At 33.5% G+C, this 16,289-nt stretch overlaps 3 protein-coding genes across 3 annotated transcripts in view; all 3 read right to left on the bottom strand.

The window, feature by feature from the left end:
• The window catches only part of SAPINGB_P004996 (uncharacterized protein), a gene marked incomplete at both ends in the record, with an annotated part of 3,990 nt that extends 1,451 nt beyond the window's left edge, over positions 1 to 2,539 (bottom strand). The window contains 2 exons of the mRNA XM_031999711.1: positions 1 to 2,403; positions 2,482 to 2,539. The exon at positions 1 to 2,403 is cut by the window's left edge and continues 1,451 nt beyond it. Of these exons, the coding sequence (XP_031855602.1) occupies positions 1 to 2,403; positions 2,482 to 2,539 (2,461 nt within the window). The remainder of the gene's footprint in view (positions 2,404 to 2,481) is intronic.
• A 318-nt stretch (positions 2,540 to 2,857) lies between these two features.
• Positions 2,858 to 8,239, bottom strand: SAPINGB_P004997 (uncharacterized protein; the record flags this gene model as incomplete). Its single annotated transcript, XM_031999712.1, has 2 exons — positions 2,858 to 6,921; positions 6,979 to 8,239. 2 exons carry the CDS (start codon positions 8,237 to 8,239, stop codon positions 2,858 to 2,860), a joined length of 5,325 nt encoding a protein of 1,774 aa, XP_031855603.1.
• Positions 8,240 to 14,074: 5,835 nt separating this feature from the next.
• Positions 14,075 to 14,727, bottom strand: SAPINGB_P004998 (uncharacterized protein; the record flags this gene model as incomplete). The annotated part of the gene is made up of 3 exons (XM_031999713.1): positions 14,075 to 14,132; positions 14,279 to 14,637; positions 14,725 to 14,727. 3 exons carry the CDS (start codon positions 14,725 to 14,727, stop codon positions 14,075 to 14,077), a joined length of 420 nt encoding a protein of 139 aa, XP_031855604.1.
• Positions 14,728 to 16,289: the final 1,562 nt, after the last annotated feature.

The raw sequence follows: 16,289 nt of genomic DNA on the forward strand, positions 1-16,289 counted from the left end.
CCTTGACATTTGCATTTAAAAAATCACGCATTTGTTTCCGTGTTTCACGCGCTGTTTCCGTATTATTTTCTCCTACTCTCTTTTGCCGATTATTTTTAAGATCTTCAATAAACCCAATCATAAATAAAGTACGTGGACTTAATTGTTGCCCACGTTCTGAAGCCCGAGCTTTAAGCTCATTCAACTTTACAACAATGTCACGTAACGCCCGCGGATCATCAGATCGTAATTGAGAACCTGCAGCACGCAGAACACGCAGCAACATCTCCGTCTTGCCTTCGTCCAACCCTACTCCTTTGCTATCGACAGGTTGCAAAAACTCGCGCACAAAATCGTATACAATTCCACACCATACAATGTTGAATGAATAAAGTTCGGCCAACAATGAAATCAAGTTTGCTGCTTCCTTGTTGGACACTTTAAACACTGCACTCTCATCATTATCATCTTTTTCTTTTTCTTCTTTTGTTTGCTTACCCACTCGTTTATCGTACTCCTCCACAAGTGTTTGCACAAAATGTGCACCAAACTCAAGGCCTGCAGATCGATAAAGTGCTGCCACGAGAGCCGCATGTACAGCCAAAAACTTTTCTGAAAGTGCACCTTGGAGTGCCACAGCACTTAGTACTGTTTCCGTTACAATCTCCGTAACATACTGACGAGGGTGGTTCAAATACATATCAGAAAGTGTCTTCACAATGCCTGCAATATTGGTATCAGTCAATCGATTTAATTGACCTTTAACTTGACGCCGTAGACGCGCCATTTCTTCAGGTGAAAGTCCAGATGCATCTGTGGTTCCAGAAGACGACCCTCCTGCTGCTGCTGCTTTCTGGGCTTCTTCCATACGCTTGCGTACAGATGGTGGAATGTATTTTTCAGTAGTCGGAGCAACGTATGGGTTCTCGCGTTTAGGCTTGGTATCTTCTTCTTCTTCTTCATCATCTTCTTCATCATCTTCTTCATCAGATTCTGATACCTCATTCTCAAAATCATCTTCTTCATCCTCATCTTCATTGCCGCTTTCGTCTAGACCTTCCAAGTCTTCAGATCCATCCGAATCAAAGTCATCTGAATCCAGCTCATCGTCTGAGGAAAACGGGAGTCCTGTAAGTTCATCTTCATCTTCATCACTATCTTTTTCTTCGTCGTCATCATCACTTTCTGGCTCCTGTTGTTTTACCCGCTTTGCCGGTTTCGTCTTCTTTTCCTTTTCCTCTTTTTCTTCTTCTTCTTCCTCTTCCTCAGAACTATCGTAGTCTCCAAAATCAAGATCCAAACCATCCAACAAATCTTCCAAACCATCCTCATCGTCTTCATTCATCTTAGGCATTTGACCTAACGGATCCTTCATACCCAACATTTTCGAATAAAAGGCAATATCCTCATCATCTCGTCGGAATGCCTCTTGTACATCATTGGGCAAATGTGACGGAATCTTGGACTCCTTAGGCTCCTTGGATGTAGATGAAGTTGATGACCCTGGTGTAGTCTTATTAAGAAGATCTGCAAGACTGCGGCCTGCACGCTTGGGTGGAGCTGCAGCCTCTTTTGGCTTTTCAGTTATCTTTTTGCTCTTTTTTTGTTTCTCAGTAACATCAGTCTTTCCAGTTTTCTTTTCCTTGAGCTTTTTTAGTGCAGCCCAGGTATCTTCTGCAGTCTCAGGCTCAATATCTACTGTCTTTTTGTCGGATCCCTTCTTCTTTTTTTCTTTAAGTTTTTTCAGCGCTGCCCATGTATCTTCTGCAGTCTCTGGCTCCACATCAGCTACTTTCTTTTTCTTTTCTTTAAGCTTTTTCAGTGCTGCCCACGTATCTTCTGCAGTTTCGGGCTCGGGTTCAGGCTCAGCCTTTTTGTTCTTTTTTTCTTTCAGCTTCTTAAGAGCTGCCCATGTATCTTCCGCAGTTTCTGGCTCAGGCCCTGATTTCTTGTTCTTTTTCTCCTTAAGCTTTTTTAAAGCTGCCCAGGTATCCTCAGCTGTTTCCGGCTCAGTAGCAACCTTTTTCTTTTCCTTAAGTTTTTTGAGTGCTGCCCAGGTATCTTCGACTGACCCGCCATCCTCATCATTATCATCAAAATCGTCCTCATCCAAATCGTCATCATCACTAAACCCTCCAAACTCGTCTTCTTCATCGTCATCAAAGTCACCAACATCATCATCACTATCTTGTTTTGGAGCTGGCTTTTTCTTGGCTGGTCCACCCTTTTGAATCTTCTTTGAAGCACTGTCGTTCTTTTGATGAGTTCCATTGACACCACCTGAAGAAACAATTGACTCAGGTTGCCCGCTGCGTTTCATCTTTTTGGCTTTGCGTTCTTCTTTGCGCAGTTCTTTGCGGCTTACAATCTTGCGTTTTTTAGTCCGTCTGTTGTTTTGTCTATCATTTGTTCCTGTGGCACCAGCTGTTTTTTTTTTTTTTTTTTTTTTTTTTTTCAAAGTTAGATTGGTTTTTATATTTAACAGTTGAAAATATTACATACACAGCTCGTCAAGCAAGTCTGACGGCAAACTGGGACCTCCTCTTTTAGGGCGTGCCATTTTGTTTATGCAAGTTTGTCTTTGATGTTAAAAGTCTGTTAATCAGTCAGATCACCAAGAAAAAAACTTTGGTGTGAAAAAGCCGTGAAGTGAAAAAAAATTTCAAATTGCTTAGTCATATTTTTTTTATTACAATTACATTAAAGTTATTAAAAAAATAACTTAATTAAATTGAATTAATTTAACAATATTAAACGAATTTTTAAAAAAGTTGGAGTTTTATTATATTGGTTTAAAGAGCAATTAATACCAAAATATTTATTCTTTCATTGTCAAAAAAAAATACATCAAATATCTATACCAAATTAAATATTAAAGTTAAGTGCCTGGATGCAGATTCGAAAACAGTTGTTTTCGTTTGTTTTTCCAATCTTGAAGACTTTTTGCAGTCGCAATCATTTCTTCCTTAGCCAACTGTATGATACCCTTATGACTAGTTCCTCCTACCAAATACTCCATATAGTCTCTATTTAATTCTTCTGTAGCATACCTCATTCCATGAAGAGTCTCTTTCGAAAGATCTGCAATTACTTCAGGAGTCAGCCTCATATTATTTTGATTAATCACATTTTGAAATTCGCCGCCAATTTCATCTTCATCTTCATAAAGTGCCAAATCAATTGGCTCATCATTTTCGCGTTCAATTCTAGCAAAAATATTAGGATCAAACAAGTACTCCATGAGAAAAAAGGTGTCGTTTGGACCTTTACAATAAGGAGGACAGATTAGAAAACAAACATTGCCGATCTGTTCAAGAGGAATCACACTAAAGTAATCAACTAGTTGAAATCTCGTGCTGCGATATCCAAGAATAAGCTTGCCTTTTTGTTTGTCGTGAAGCTTCAGATCAGAGTCAAGCTCTAATTTTTGGCTTTTGTCTAGATCCAAAAACTTTCCAAAAACAAATCCCTCTTCTTTGCCATCAGAAAATTTCACCTTCACAAATGCAAAGCTTTTCATATAAATGGCAAGTTTATATGATGATGATGATGATGATGATGATTTTATAGAAGATCTTTTAACCCGAATTATTTCACCATATTCGATCTTCTTCTTAGGATTTGATAAGGGCTGGCACTGCCGAAACAAATGCAAAGAATACACTTTACTGCCTTCTTTGCGTAGGGCTATATAGCCATCAATTGCGTTCTGAATTTCTTGGAACGAGACATTAAAAGAGAACTTGGGGCCTGTTGAAGACGAATTATTTCTTGAATTTTCTGTACCATCGTCCATGTCCTCAGCCATAAAATTAGGCTCATCGTCAGTTGGTGGTTGACTAGGTGCTGGGTTATTGTCAGCTAATGTGCTAACAGGCTCAGTAGAACCAGATGTACCAATTTCAGTTGAGCTGGTCGGAGCTGATGAACTAAGATCCTTGTCTTTTAAGGAATCAGCAAATTGAATAATCCTTCGAAAAGCGTTCTTTACATTTGTGGCTAATTCTACCTTTTGTAATTCAGAACGACCAGGAATAAAAGCGTCTTTGTTAATTTCCAAAAAACTTGACAAGTCTTTGTGGCGAGCTGCGTTGAAATCAGTTAAAAGCTTGTTAAAAGTCTTTAAAAATTCAAAATTATATCCAGTTTCAAAAGCGAGTCTAAATCTTTCGTCTTGCCCACTAAAATAACTTTCCCATTCAAATGCCCGTGAGTTTGCCAGATTGAAATCTGGCTTAAATTCAAACCCAGGAGTAGATTCAAAATTATTTCCCCCTTGAATATCAAATCTGGGGAACATGATTCGGAATTGAGCCCAGAAATTAATACGCCCACTTTCAGAACCAAATTTGGTGCCGATAGGATGAGCAATCATATATATAATTCTATCAAGTGGAAATTCAAAAGTATAAGGAACATCAGAAGGAAAGTTGGAACCAGGGTTTAAAGGTGCAACTGAGGTTGTAGTGATTAAAGTACCTGTAGAGGTAGCAGGGATCGCTGTTCTAATATCAGCTGCAGATTTCTTTTTAGTAGAAGGCTGTTTGGGGTGACGAGCTGGCTTTTGAAGTACATAACCAGTTTGTGTCAAGATTTTTTGCTGAGGTTGGAGAATTTTAGCTGCAAATTTTCTGAGTCTTCCTTCTCCCAAATTTTCAGCCATATAGAGTGAAGAATCGGTTTCTCTTTTGAAAATAACTTCAGACCTCTCAGGAATCCCAGCCCACATCTCACGAATACTACCATTAATAGCCAAAAAATAAGGTATATGTGACAAAAGGTGGATATCAATTGGCATTTCTCCCAAAGATTGTGTAGCTTCATAAAATGATTTTTCCCAATCTTGAATAAATTGGACAATAAAGGTGCTGAAGTTGTGCGTACCTTTGAGATTGTTTGTTGACTTGTCAAAATCAAAAATATCTCGTGGGATTTTAGACATGTAACTCATGCGAATTATGATGGTCAGCTCAAGAAGTAAATTGAGAAGATGCAATTTTTTTGAATCATTTTCAAACTGGGGGAGAATGGAAAAATATATCAGTGTAAATAACTCGAGAAATACTTTTTTATTTTCAGATGAAATTTCGGAAAATCTCCCATCTCTAAAAGCTTGAATATCAATTTCTTCGTTCAACCACTGACTACTAGCAACGTAGTTCATTCCCCGAAAAACGTTTAAAAGTGCTTCCTTATGATGTACATTGAGTTTCAGATCTTTTAAAGTCACAGGGTCATCATTTTTTTCACTGTTTCTTTTACTTTTTTTTAAAGGCAGTAAAAAGTTACCCATTAGATCTGCAATGTTAACAAAGGAAAAATTCATAAGATCAATTGCAATAGACTCAGGACCCATGAAAGCTGCGATTGACCGATTAGGATCGTCGCTGAAAAAGGCGGATTTGTCGTTGATACCTATCTGCTCACCTTTATTTTTTTTTAGCACGATAGCAGGCCGAGGAAATTTCTTAGTTGGAGAAATGTCTGTGTAAAGAGGAAGATCTCTCGTAGCTTCAATTGAATCTTGACTGGTTCTCATAGATAAATCCTGAGGAGTTAAGTATGTAGGAACCCCTTTGTTTTTACCGTTCCTCTTAGTTGAAACTGTGGTATCTGTGGCAGTAGAAGTAGAAGTAGCAGTGGCATCTGTGGCATCAGTGGCATCAGTGGCATCAGTGGCATCAGTGGGCAGTCCAGTGAAATATTGCTCAACCTTGCAAGTAGGACAAGGGTGTTTGCCAGCTGTCGAGGTGTAACCTAGGACACTATTAGATGCTGGCTTATCAGCACATAAATAAAGTAATTTGGGGAAAATTATTTCTTCTTGTTGGGTGAAAGAATTGTATACAAACATGCCATACTGTGCTTGATAAAAATCATTTGTAATGGCCCAGAAAAAAGACGGTAAATAAGCATGTGCAATTTCACCAGTTTTGTGAGGGAAAGAAAAAGGAGAAAAGGCAAACTTAGCTCTATCTGCCTTAGGGAAATTATGGCATACAAGTTTCACGTTATTCAACTTCAAATTTTCACCACTCTTAATGATGTTACCATCATCAGTGCACAAATGAAAGATCAGTCTGCGAACTGTAAGAGATTGTAAAGTATTGGGTGTGGTAGGAAATCCGGCAGCTTGAGTGTATATGCCATCGAATATATCAGTAATATCCGAATCCGATGTGGCAAGTGAATTCGATAAAACTTGGGCACAAAAAGAGTTGGAAAACCAATTTTGAATGTAAGATCGAAAAGATAAGTACTTTACAGTAACGGGTAAGGGAACTCGATCGTTACTAAATTTCTTTAATCGGTTGCTGTTGCATCGCGGGCATTTGTCTAGATGGCGTTTGTGTTGGCATGGACCTTCACAAGAATCACAAGTGATATCTCCATATTCAGGGCCATCAAAAGCTAAACAAAAGTTTGGGCATACATCAAAACTTCGGATACCTGTACCAAAATAGTTTGGTCCTTCGGTAGGACCACAAAGCTCATTCATAAAAGCAATAAACCCTCTAATTTCACGTTTAAATCGATTTTTCTGATTTTTTGGCAAATTTGTGAGATTTTTAATGACAGTATTAAAAGATTTTTGAGAGATGCCGCGTTTGACAATAAGATCAAATTGTATTGTGGCATATGCATTTGCAACAGGGTCATTGGCAATTTTATTCATGAGATGAACGCGGCAAGCTTCGAGTCTAAGTATTTCCGAAGGTGATACCTGATTATCAAGTTGTTTCTGCGTCGGAGGTGGGGGAAGACTTGAAGGATCATAACCAAGATTTCCTTCCAAACTAGAATCATCATCCATTTTAATTGAGGCCAAATCTATAGGATTCGGTCTTTGAATTGGGTCTGATCCAGAAAGAATATTATCCACATGTATTCTAGGCAATTTAGATTCATCAACTGGTATGCTTTCGTCAGCATTCAAATATCCTTTTATTGGTTAATTACTATTTTATTTTATATATTACTTATTTATTATAAGCTTACCAATCGTGGTTGTTGTAGTGTCATTATCATTGTAATCATCTAGTGCCTGAGGATCATTATCCAAATTTTCATCTGGTTCAACATCTGAAGTGCTATCAGGAAGTTCTGGTGGCAGAGAAAAGGATGAGTAATTATAAACAGAAGCATGACTGCGAAAGTCTGCATGACCAACGACACTAACAATAGCATTTTCCGTTTTACTCTGTGGATCCAAATAAGGTCGGAAAACAAGTTCGGTTGAATTGGTGTTGATGCGGCGGGGATATGGCACTGTAGGTACGCTCTTTGCCATAGGGGGTTTAAGTTGTACATTTGTTGCGTTAGTAGCATTAGTTGTATTCGATTTATTCGATGTATTCGATGTATTTGATGTATTCGTTGTATTCGTTGCATTCGATGTATTCGTTGTGTTCGTTGTATCCTGTGTATCCGTGGTATTCGTTGTATCCTGTGTATCCGTGGTATTCGTTGTATCCTTTGTATCCGTGGTATTCGTTGTATCCGTGGTGTTTGCGGTATTCGTTGCATTGGTTGTATTCGTTGCATTGGTTGTATTCGTTGTATTCGTTGCATTGGTTATATTGGTTGTATTCGATGTATTCGATGTATTGGTTGAATTGGTTGTCTTCGATGTATTGGTTGAATTGGTTGTATTCGTTTTATTCGTTGTGTTCGTTGTATTCTTTGTATTCGATGAATTCGATGAATTCGATGTATTCGCTGTATTGGTTGTATTCGTTTCATTTGAAAAACTTAATACATTTAGCGAAGATTTAAAAGTAAAAGACTTGGCATGAGGAATAGATGATTCCTCATTTTCGTTATGTCCAAAATTAGAATTAAAGTCAACTCCTCGTTTTCTTTTAAGTGAAAATAGGAGTGAGGAATCTGTTGAAGGAGTGCGTTGAGAAAACTCCTTATCAGTTTCTGGATTAATAGTACCAAAACATGTCATATTAAGTACGCCCCCTGGACCTGATTGATTAGAGGGAACAGACTGAGGCAGGTTTCCAGAAATAAAAGAATTAACATTTGTAAATGTTGCACTTTGGATAGTTTGAGTTGGAGGTGGTATTGATGTTGGAGGTAAAGGTTGCTGCGGAATATTGGTGACAGAAATACCAGCAGTTTGTGAATGATTAGAATTAACAAAATTATTAAGGGAAATCTCCTTATCCGTAGTCACCCTTGAAACATTAGATGAAGATTCATTTTGCGAGTTCTGACTTGCAGGTAAGTTTTTATCTGGAAACTCGGACATGACTGGCTTGTAAGTTCTTTAGTTTGTTTGATTGTTTGATTGTTCGTTTGAAGCACTGTTTGAAGCACTGGTTGAAATGGTAGTAAAGTAAACTTTTTTTTTTAAAAAAAAATGCAATAACTTGAGCAACACAATTCGAAGCTTAATAATTATTAAGATAACAACTACTATATCAATATTGATCACGTGATTAAATGTATATTAAAGTTTGACTTTGTTTTGAATTACCCTTACCCACTGATGAACTTTAAGTCAATTTGCTTATTGTTACTTGTTTGTTTGTTTGTTTTTCATTATTCATTATTCATTAGGATTTATTAAAACCATTGAAAATGGAAAAAAAATTATCTTTTCTATTACCGTTATTATATTACTAAATTTATCATCTGAATAAGCTTTGTAAATTCATTTTGTAATAATTTTATATTGTATGTATAGTCACTGCTGGTGATATTGAGGTTTTTTCAAGTAATATACAGTGAACTGTAAATGCTTTATTAATGAATTCAAAATGGTTAGGGTTTAAAATATATACCTGCACAACCATTTATTTTTTTATATTTTTTTTTTTTTTTCAAAAAATATTTAGCTCCCTACCATCAGCTTTACTTAAATATATTTTTCATTTACACATCTACACATCTAGTCAAAGGAATACCAGTATCATCGTAGTCTTCAAATATTTCTTGCTCTATTTTTTTTTTTTTTTTTTTTTTTTTTGGTTTGCAATGTCCGCCGTTGAAAATGTCCTCTTTAGGACAATGCGGCGCACTACAGGAGATGCCGGCGGACAATAAAGAAATGATGGAGACCACATAATTAATCAAAAAAAAAAAAAAAAAAGAAAAAAAAAATAAATCCAGTTCCTGTAAAAGAAAGGGGTAGAAAAAAAAAAAAAAAAAAAAAAGAGTGATGGCGGTGGTCAAAAGATAAATGCTGTTGTTGGTGTTACCACTAATTAATGAGAAAATAAAGGTGGTGGTTTCCAGGTAGACGATTGAAATTATTAAATATTTTGATATTAATATATAAATAAAATATAAAGGGTTCAAAGGGGAAATAATAAACAAAAGAAAAGAAAAGATGAGGACCAAAAAAAAAAAATTAAAGAATGATGGCGTTACTGCTGGTGATAAATAAGAAAATGAGGTACGTTTATATAAATTAGAGAGGGTTAGATTCACTGATTAAGCTTAAATTGGCATAAATACAACGCGAGAAGAGAACAGCAGAGAATAGAGGATGAGGACAGGAGAAAAATGGACATCTCATGGAAACGATATCATGGAAACGCTATGGAAGTGTAGATGACCCTTTAGAGCTAGTCAAAATCTACGCTTAGTTATATCATCTAATGAAAAGAAGGCCGGCTGGCTAACTGGCTGGCTAACTGGCTGGCTAACTGGCTGGCTAACTGGCTGGCTGGCTGGTTTTAGTTTAAGCTTGGAAAGTCCTTTTTGGTTTAAGCGTTGGGGCAAATGATGAAGAGACCTACTACAACAATAAAAAGTGGAAAGGATATTTAAAGATTGAAATTTTGAGTTGTACCCAGTAGTAATTCTCAGCTACGATTTTTTTTTTTTCCTTTTTCCCTAAAACGTCCATAACAGAAATTTTGAAGATCTTTTGTTTTGCAAAGTGTTCATTACATTTAATTCTAAGTTTAGTAGTGGTTTTTTTTTTTTTTTTTCTTTCAAGTCTCTTTTTTCTAGTACACTCAGAATTAAAAGCAAATAAAGATGGATATATGCTTAATTTGACAGATAGATGCGAAATTTTCTATGGATAAATAATCAAAAAAAAAAAAAAAAATTTGATACCAAAGTAATATTTTCAAAGACAAAAGAACAAAGTGATAGTGGCTCACAAGTTTGAGAGTGATGTATGTGTTTTTTTTTCGTTTTTTTTGGTTTAGGAAAACAAAAGGTATGGCTTTTGGAATGCTTTGAGCCGCATTGGTTAATGTAAAAAAAAAAAAAAAAAAAAAAAAACATTGAAAGATTCTATAATTACGCATACATTCTAGAGAGATAAATGGTAATGTGATAAGTTTGGTAATGTAGCATCAAGAGAGGGGTTTTTGGTTGCAGGGCTAGGCATATAGTGTATTGAAAAAGACTTAAAATGAATTATGAATTATGAATGTAAATGAGAATATGAATGTGAATGTGGATGTGAATGTGAATAGAATAGAATAAAACAAAACAAAACCATAGCTAACATTGTTAACCAACTTAGAAAGAGTGTGATATCAAAGAACTGGAAGCTTTTATTTCTTGTTCTTGAAATATCAGAGGTAGTTAAGATGGGTTGTTTCTCTCGATTATGTTACAAATGTATTAAACAGCATTAGGTAATTGATTTTTTTTTTTTGGTTATTCTTCTTCTTCTTCTTCTTTATCCCCTATTTTTTTTTTTTTTTTTTGGTTTTTATTTATCCTACATCTCACTTGATCTTTGCTTTTGGTCTTTCCGGAGAAACCTTTTTACTATTTTGAAGCGAAAAGGGAAAAATAAATATAAAAATAAATATAAATATAAAAACTCTGTTTTGGTTCATTTGTAGCAATACCCGGTTACATTACAAAAAAAAAAAAACATGTCAAAGCTTTTATTTTTATTTTTATTTTTTTTTAAATAAGGAAATCTCCATGTCTCACAATGTTTGATAAATTTCAAAGACTGTGGTTTAAATTTTGTGTATATCTTGTGACCCTGTGCCTTACGTTGGATTATTATGTAAAGATGAGCGTTCTATTATTTTTTAAATGAAACTTTGGATCCAATTGTTTTGAGTAGTTTTTTTATTTCTTCTTTTCAAGATGGAAATATTTAAAGTAATTAATATAAAGAGACATTGCACAAGAATGAAGAGGAAGAAAAAAAAAAAAAAAAAAAGTTGGTGATATTAATGTAGAAAAGCTATTTTCATTCTAAGACTGAGGTTTTTTATATTTTTTTTATTTCACACCTTAATCTCGTTTAGTCGGTCTCAAGTCGGTCCACCTGCTTTAACAATCCTTGGCAATTGCAACATTCTATCTCAAATATAAGTATTTTAAATTTCTTTCTTTTGATTCCTGTATTATTATTATTATTATTATTATTATTATTATTATTATTACGATTGTTTGTTTAGATGCTCTATGAGGTAATTTCTCTAAAAAAAAAAAAGCTGTTTTTTTTTTCATTTTTTTTTCCTTTCAATGGTAAGCTTTGGCTATTAATTACTACAAATGTAGAATATACTTGCATAGGGAGAGAGCCTCTTTTTGTACTGCCTGTATATATGTATGCACATTGACACTGGTGTTTAACCGGTGCGGCGTTGATGGAAAATGTGAAAAAAAAAACCCCGAAAAGAAAAAGTGCTTGAGGCTCATACACGAGTTTTTTTTGGGGGAGGATTTCATAAAATACGGAGCTTGGTGGTTTATGTGCATATTTAAAAGCGGAGTACTTTTCTTAGATTACAGACATCAATAATAATGAAAAAAAAGAAAAAAAAGCTTTAATATATAAACGAGTGTAAGATAAAGAAGAAGGGGGGGTGGAAATGGTGGTTTGTTTGGAACAGAAATTGATGATAAGGATGATGGAAGTATATTAAGCTTGCTATTTCCATTAATTGATCCACTAACTAACAGGCCATATATATATATATGGTTATCTTCTATTTAAGCTCGTAATTAGCATTTTTTTTCTTAGTCATGCCAACACAACCAATTCTCTTTTGGCGATGATGGTCCTTGTCTGATGTAGTGTACATTCCACAGAACAAAAGAAAAAAAAATTCCGGGGGGGGAGGAGGAGGAAGAAAAGGCGGTGTCACAATGCACCTAAAGAAAAAGCTTATGGGCATTTTTAATTATTTATATATAATGGGCAGATAGATAGATAGATTATCATATATACGGTTGAATTTATTGGCGATATAGAATGTAATCAAAACCTTTAAAAAAAAAAAAAAGAATAGAGAGAAAGCGCTGTCATTGTAAGTGAAACTTTGGTTTCAGTTAGGATTAGGATCAAATAAGAGAAATTTGATTATTTTTAATTGTGGTGATACTTTTTTTTTTTTCTAAGTTTAAACTGGAAAATATTTTTTTTTTCATTGGACATTGACATTATATATACACTATTAAGTTCAATGGTGGCTCGATTGAAAATGCTTTAACTTTTAAAGCAAAAGTATTTTTAATTAATAGTAGTATTATTTTTATTCTACAAAGAAAGTGTACAATAAGCCTATTAAGCTTGAAAAGTTTAAAAAAAAAAAATTTTTCAACGACAATGACAGTGATGATGAAAACAACGAGAGTAAAAAATAAATAAATAAATAACCGGGGGACCCTTTTCTATGTTGGATGAAATAAGCGATTAATGCTTCAATAACACAGTTATTTTCCATATATATTGGCATATATATATGATGAAGTGTATGTTCACCAAGAGTAAAATAAGATCTTCAAGCACAGAAACTTTTTTTTTTTTTTTTGATTTTGAGTCTAATCCTATTAACAATGTAATTACGAGGCTTCTTTAAAGGCGTAATAAGAAGGCAGATTCTTGCGATATCTAGACTAGAGAATGTGTGCAAGTGTTAAAAAAAGAAAAAACAAAAAAATATATATATATAAAAAGAAAAAAAGAAAAACGAGCGTTCCTCTGATCTTTTTTATTTATATCTCATGCACGGATCTATCTTCGGTGCATGAGTTCAGGATTCTTGATCACTGTGACTTTAAAGATTTTATTTGAAAATATTCACACACACACTTGATACTTTAGCTAATAGTATATACTAGACTTGCAATCAAGTTCAAAGTATCGGCCCGATTTATGAAAAAAACACGTTCTTTAGTTAAGAAAGTGTTTATTTTTTTTTTCTACACGCTACACAGGCAACCTTGATATGCTTTGTAAATGTCAGTAGGCACCTTGACACCCTTCATATAAAAAGAGAATCGAGGAGGTCTTTTTTAATATATATATATATATATATATTTTTATTTTATTTTATTTTTGTTAGTCCAATGGAATTAGAATAGTGGGTGCTTGGTTTACATTCCATTGATGGCCGTTGTTGTTGGAGAACAAGTGTAAGCTCTCGATGGGACCCAAGGAATCGATAATTAATGCAGGACAAAAAAAATAATTTTAATTAAGCTACGATTTTACAGTGCGCGAACAAAATAAATAATAATAATAATAAAAAGAGACAGAATGGAGAAAAAAAAAAAAAGAGGTTTATGTTTTGAATAATATTGATTGAATTGAAGTAAATTAAAAATAAAGAAAAGTATATTTTGGAATTCATAGACTTATATATAATAATATAAGGCATTGGATTAACCCATAAGCTTAAAAAGTTTAGAGATCTTATCGCGATCGAAATAATTATTAAAATAATAATAAAAATAAAAATAATATGTGGTGTGAATATAAGTATATATAAGCGTGTGATATAAATAACGAAAAAACGACAAAGACTAAGACCTAAGAATTGCTTTTGATTGGAATTTTAATTCAAAGAGTGAGAGAGGGGGGGTGGAAATTCTGTTTCCAGGGCCAAAATATACAAATAAGGCAAGTCATTTTTTTTTGGTAGAGCACGCATATCGTTGGAGCGTGGGGTATTTGATGATGATGATGATGATGAGAGGTCTTATTAAGTATCATAAAAAAAAAAAAAAAAAAAAAAAGGAAAGAAATGCCCAATTGGGAAATTTATTTACATTTATATAAACCAAAAAAATAAAATAAAATAAAAAATACGTCAAAATTAAATGATCTTAAATCATCCTAAATTCTAAAAAAAACAAGTAGTAAAATTTAAAAAAGAAGAGCTTCAATGTCATCAAGATCGTCTTCATCTTCGAATTCAATTACTCTGGAAAGATAAAAAAAGAAAAAAAGAAAAAAAACAAGTGTTAGTAATCAGTAAAATGTTGTAACAAAACGTCTTCTATCGATACAGGAATTTTGTAATTTTGTAATAATAATAATAATAGTAATAATAATAACGACAAGACATACCTGGAAACATTAGATTCGTTACGAATAAGCTCAACGGCACCAGCATAGCTCATGAGAAGGGTTTGTGAAGCTGTTGGCGGGCGGAAGTACAGCATGACGTATGGGGCGGTGAGTCTTCCGTCTGGGAGAACATGTGGGTAAGAGAGCAGAACCAAACGTGGGGCGTTTTCTGGGAGAGTTTCACGGAGGTCATCGATGGAGGAGATAATGAGGGTGTCATCGTCAAAGGGATCAATAGAGATGACTTGATCAGTTTTAGCAATCTTAAGAATCAAAGCTTGTGGGTTTTTGGCTCGCGCAGAGGCGAAGCGGAACTTGTTGATTGTCTGACGGGTTGTATCGGCAAAAGTATAGAGAGACTGTTTGGAAAAAAAAAAAAAATAAGATAGATTGTTAGATAAAAGATAATGAAAAAAAAAAAAAAGAATCAATATATATATAGATACCATGTTTGATTGACAGATGATTGATCTTGAATATGAGGATTCTATTATATTATATTATAAATAAAACACCGATTATAACTAAAACACCGATTATAACTAAAAAAAAATCTTGAGACTTGTTTATTTTTTCTGGAGGTCACACGGTGGTATTTACTTTTTTTTTTTTTTTTTTTTTTTTTTAGGGAAAGTAAGCGAGGTGTTTTAATTTTTTTGTTTTTTTAAATAACTGTTAGAGAGATGTAGTAAATATGAATTATTGGGAAAGAAATGGGTGGTGGGTATACAGTAATATAGATTATGCTTAGCAACAACAACAACAACAACAACAACAACAACAACCAAAGAACGCGGCTTCATGTTTAAGCTTGGTTTTTTTTTTTTTTTTTTTTAAGCTTAGTATATAGTAAACAAACAAATAAATAAATAAATAAATAAACAAATAAATAAATAAACAGAGAATGTTGATTAAAAACATAAACAATAAACAAAAACATTACATCGCCGCAACAACCGCAGGAGAGAAGAAGTGTAGAAGGGGTTTCTTGATTATTATTATGATTATTATTATGTCTTGTCTATATAGTATTTTTACAGTTAATATAGAAGAATATATAAAAGGATGGACATTTCCTGATGAATGGGATTTCTTTCCCTTTTTACTTATAAAGTCTCTTCTTTTTCCTTTTTTATTTTTCCCTCTCTCTCTCTCTTTTTTTCTTCTTCTTCTTCTTCTTCTTACTCTCTCTCTCTCTAATTGACGTTTTCTATAAAAGATCTTGGATTTTTTATTAGTTTTTTTTTTTTTTTTTTGTTAATTGAAAAGTTTCACTGTCGCTCCTTTATAATTGCTAAATTATTTTTATTTTTATTTTAATTTATTTTTATTTTTTTTCATTTCTCAGTCACTCGTTTTTTTTGTATTTAAATTTACAATAATTTTTAATTTTTAATCAATAATCTTTTTGTATCATCATCATTTATCTATAATTTATTATTTAAAAAAAACCAAGAATTAAAAGAATTAAAAAAAAATCAGGACTTCTCCGCCCTTCATTCCGACGAATTTACTTTATTTCATCCCCAGTGGATTATTATGCCTTCTTTGCAATCATAAACTTCTCAGTAACATAAAAAAAGATACAGCCGTTCCAAAACCTAACCCTTGCATTTTTTTCTTTTTTTCTTTTTTTCTTCTTCTTCTACCACAGCCAGCCAGCCAGCTATCCAGCCAGCCATTTAGCCAGTCAGCCAGCCAGCCAATTTTTTTTTTTTTCTTTCCACTCCAGCAACAGTAACAGTAACAGCAACAACAACAAATAAATATAAACAAACAAACAAACAAACAAACAAACAAACAACAAGCATTTTTTTTTTTAATTTTAATTTTAATTTTTTTATTTTTTTATTATTTTATTTTATTTTATTTTTTTCAAAACCTCCAAAAGATTTTCTAATCATTTTCACATTTTCTTCCCACTTTAAATATAAAAATATAAATTACCTTGCAAAAGTATTAAAAAAAAATTTTTTTTTTTCTCCAATATCTTTTATATTTTAAAGTCTTG

This window comes from Magnusiomyces paraingens, assembly GCF_902498895.1.
Source record: "Magnusiomyces paraingens strain CBS 517.90 genome assembly, contig: contig4, whole genome shotgun sequence".
In the NCBI taxonomy this organism is placed as follows: Eukaryota; Fungi; Ascomycota; class Dipodascomycetes; order Dipodascales; family Dipodascaceae; genus Magnusiomyces; species Magnusiomyces paraingens.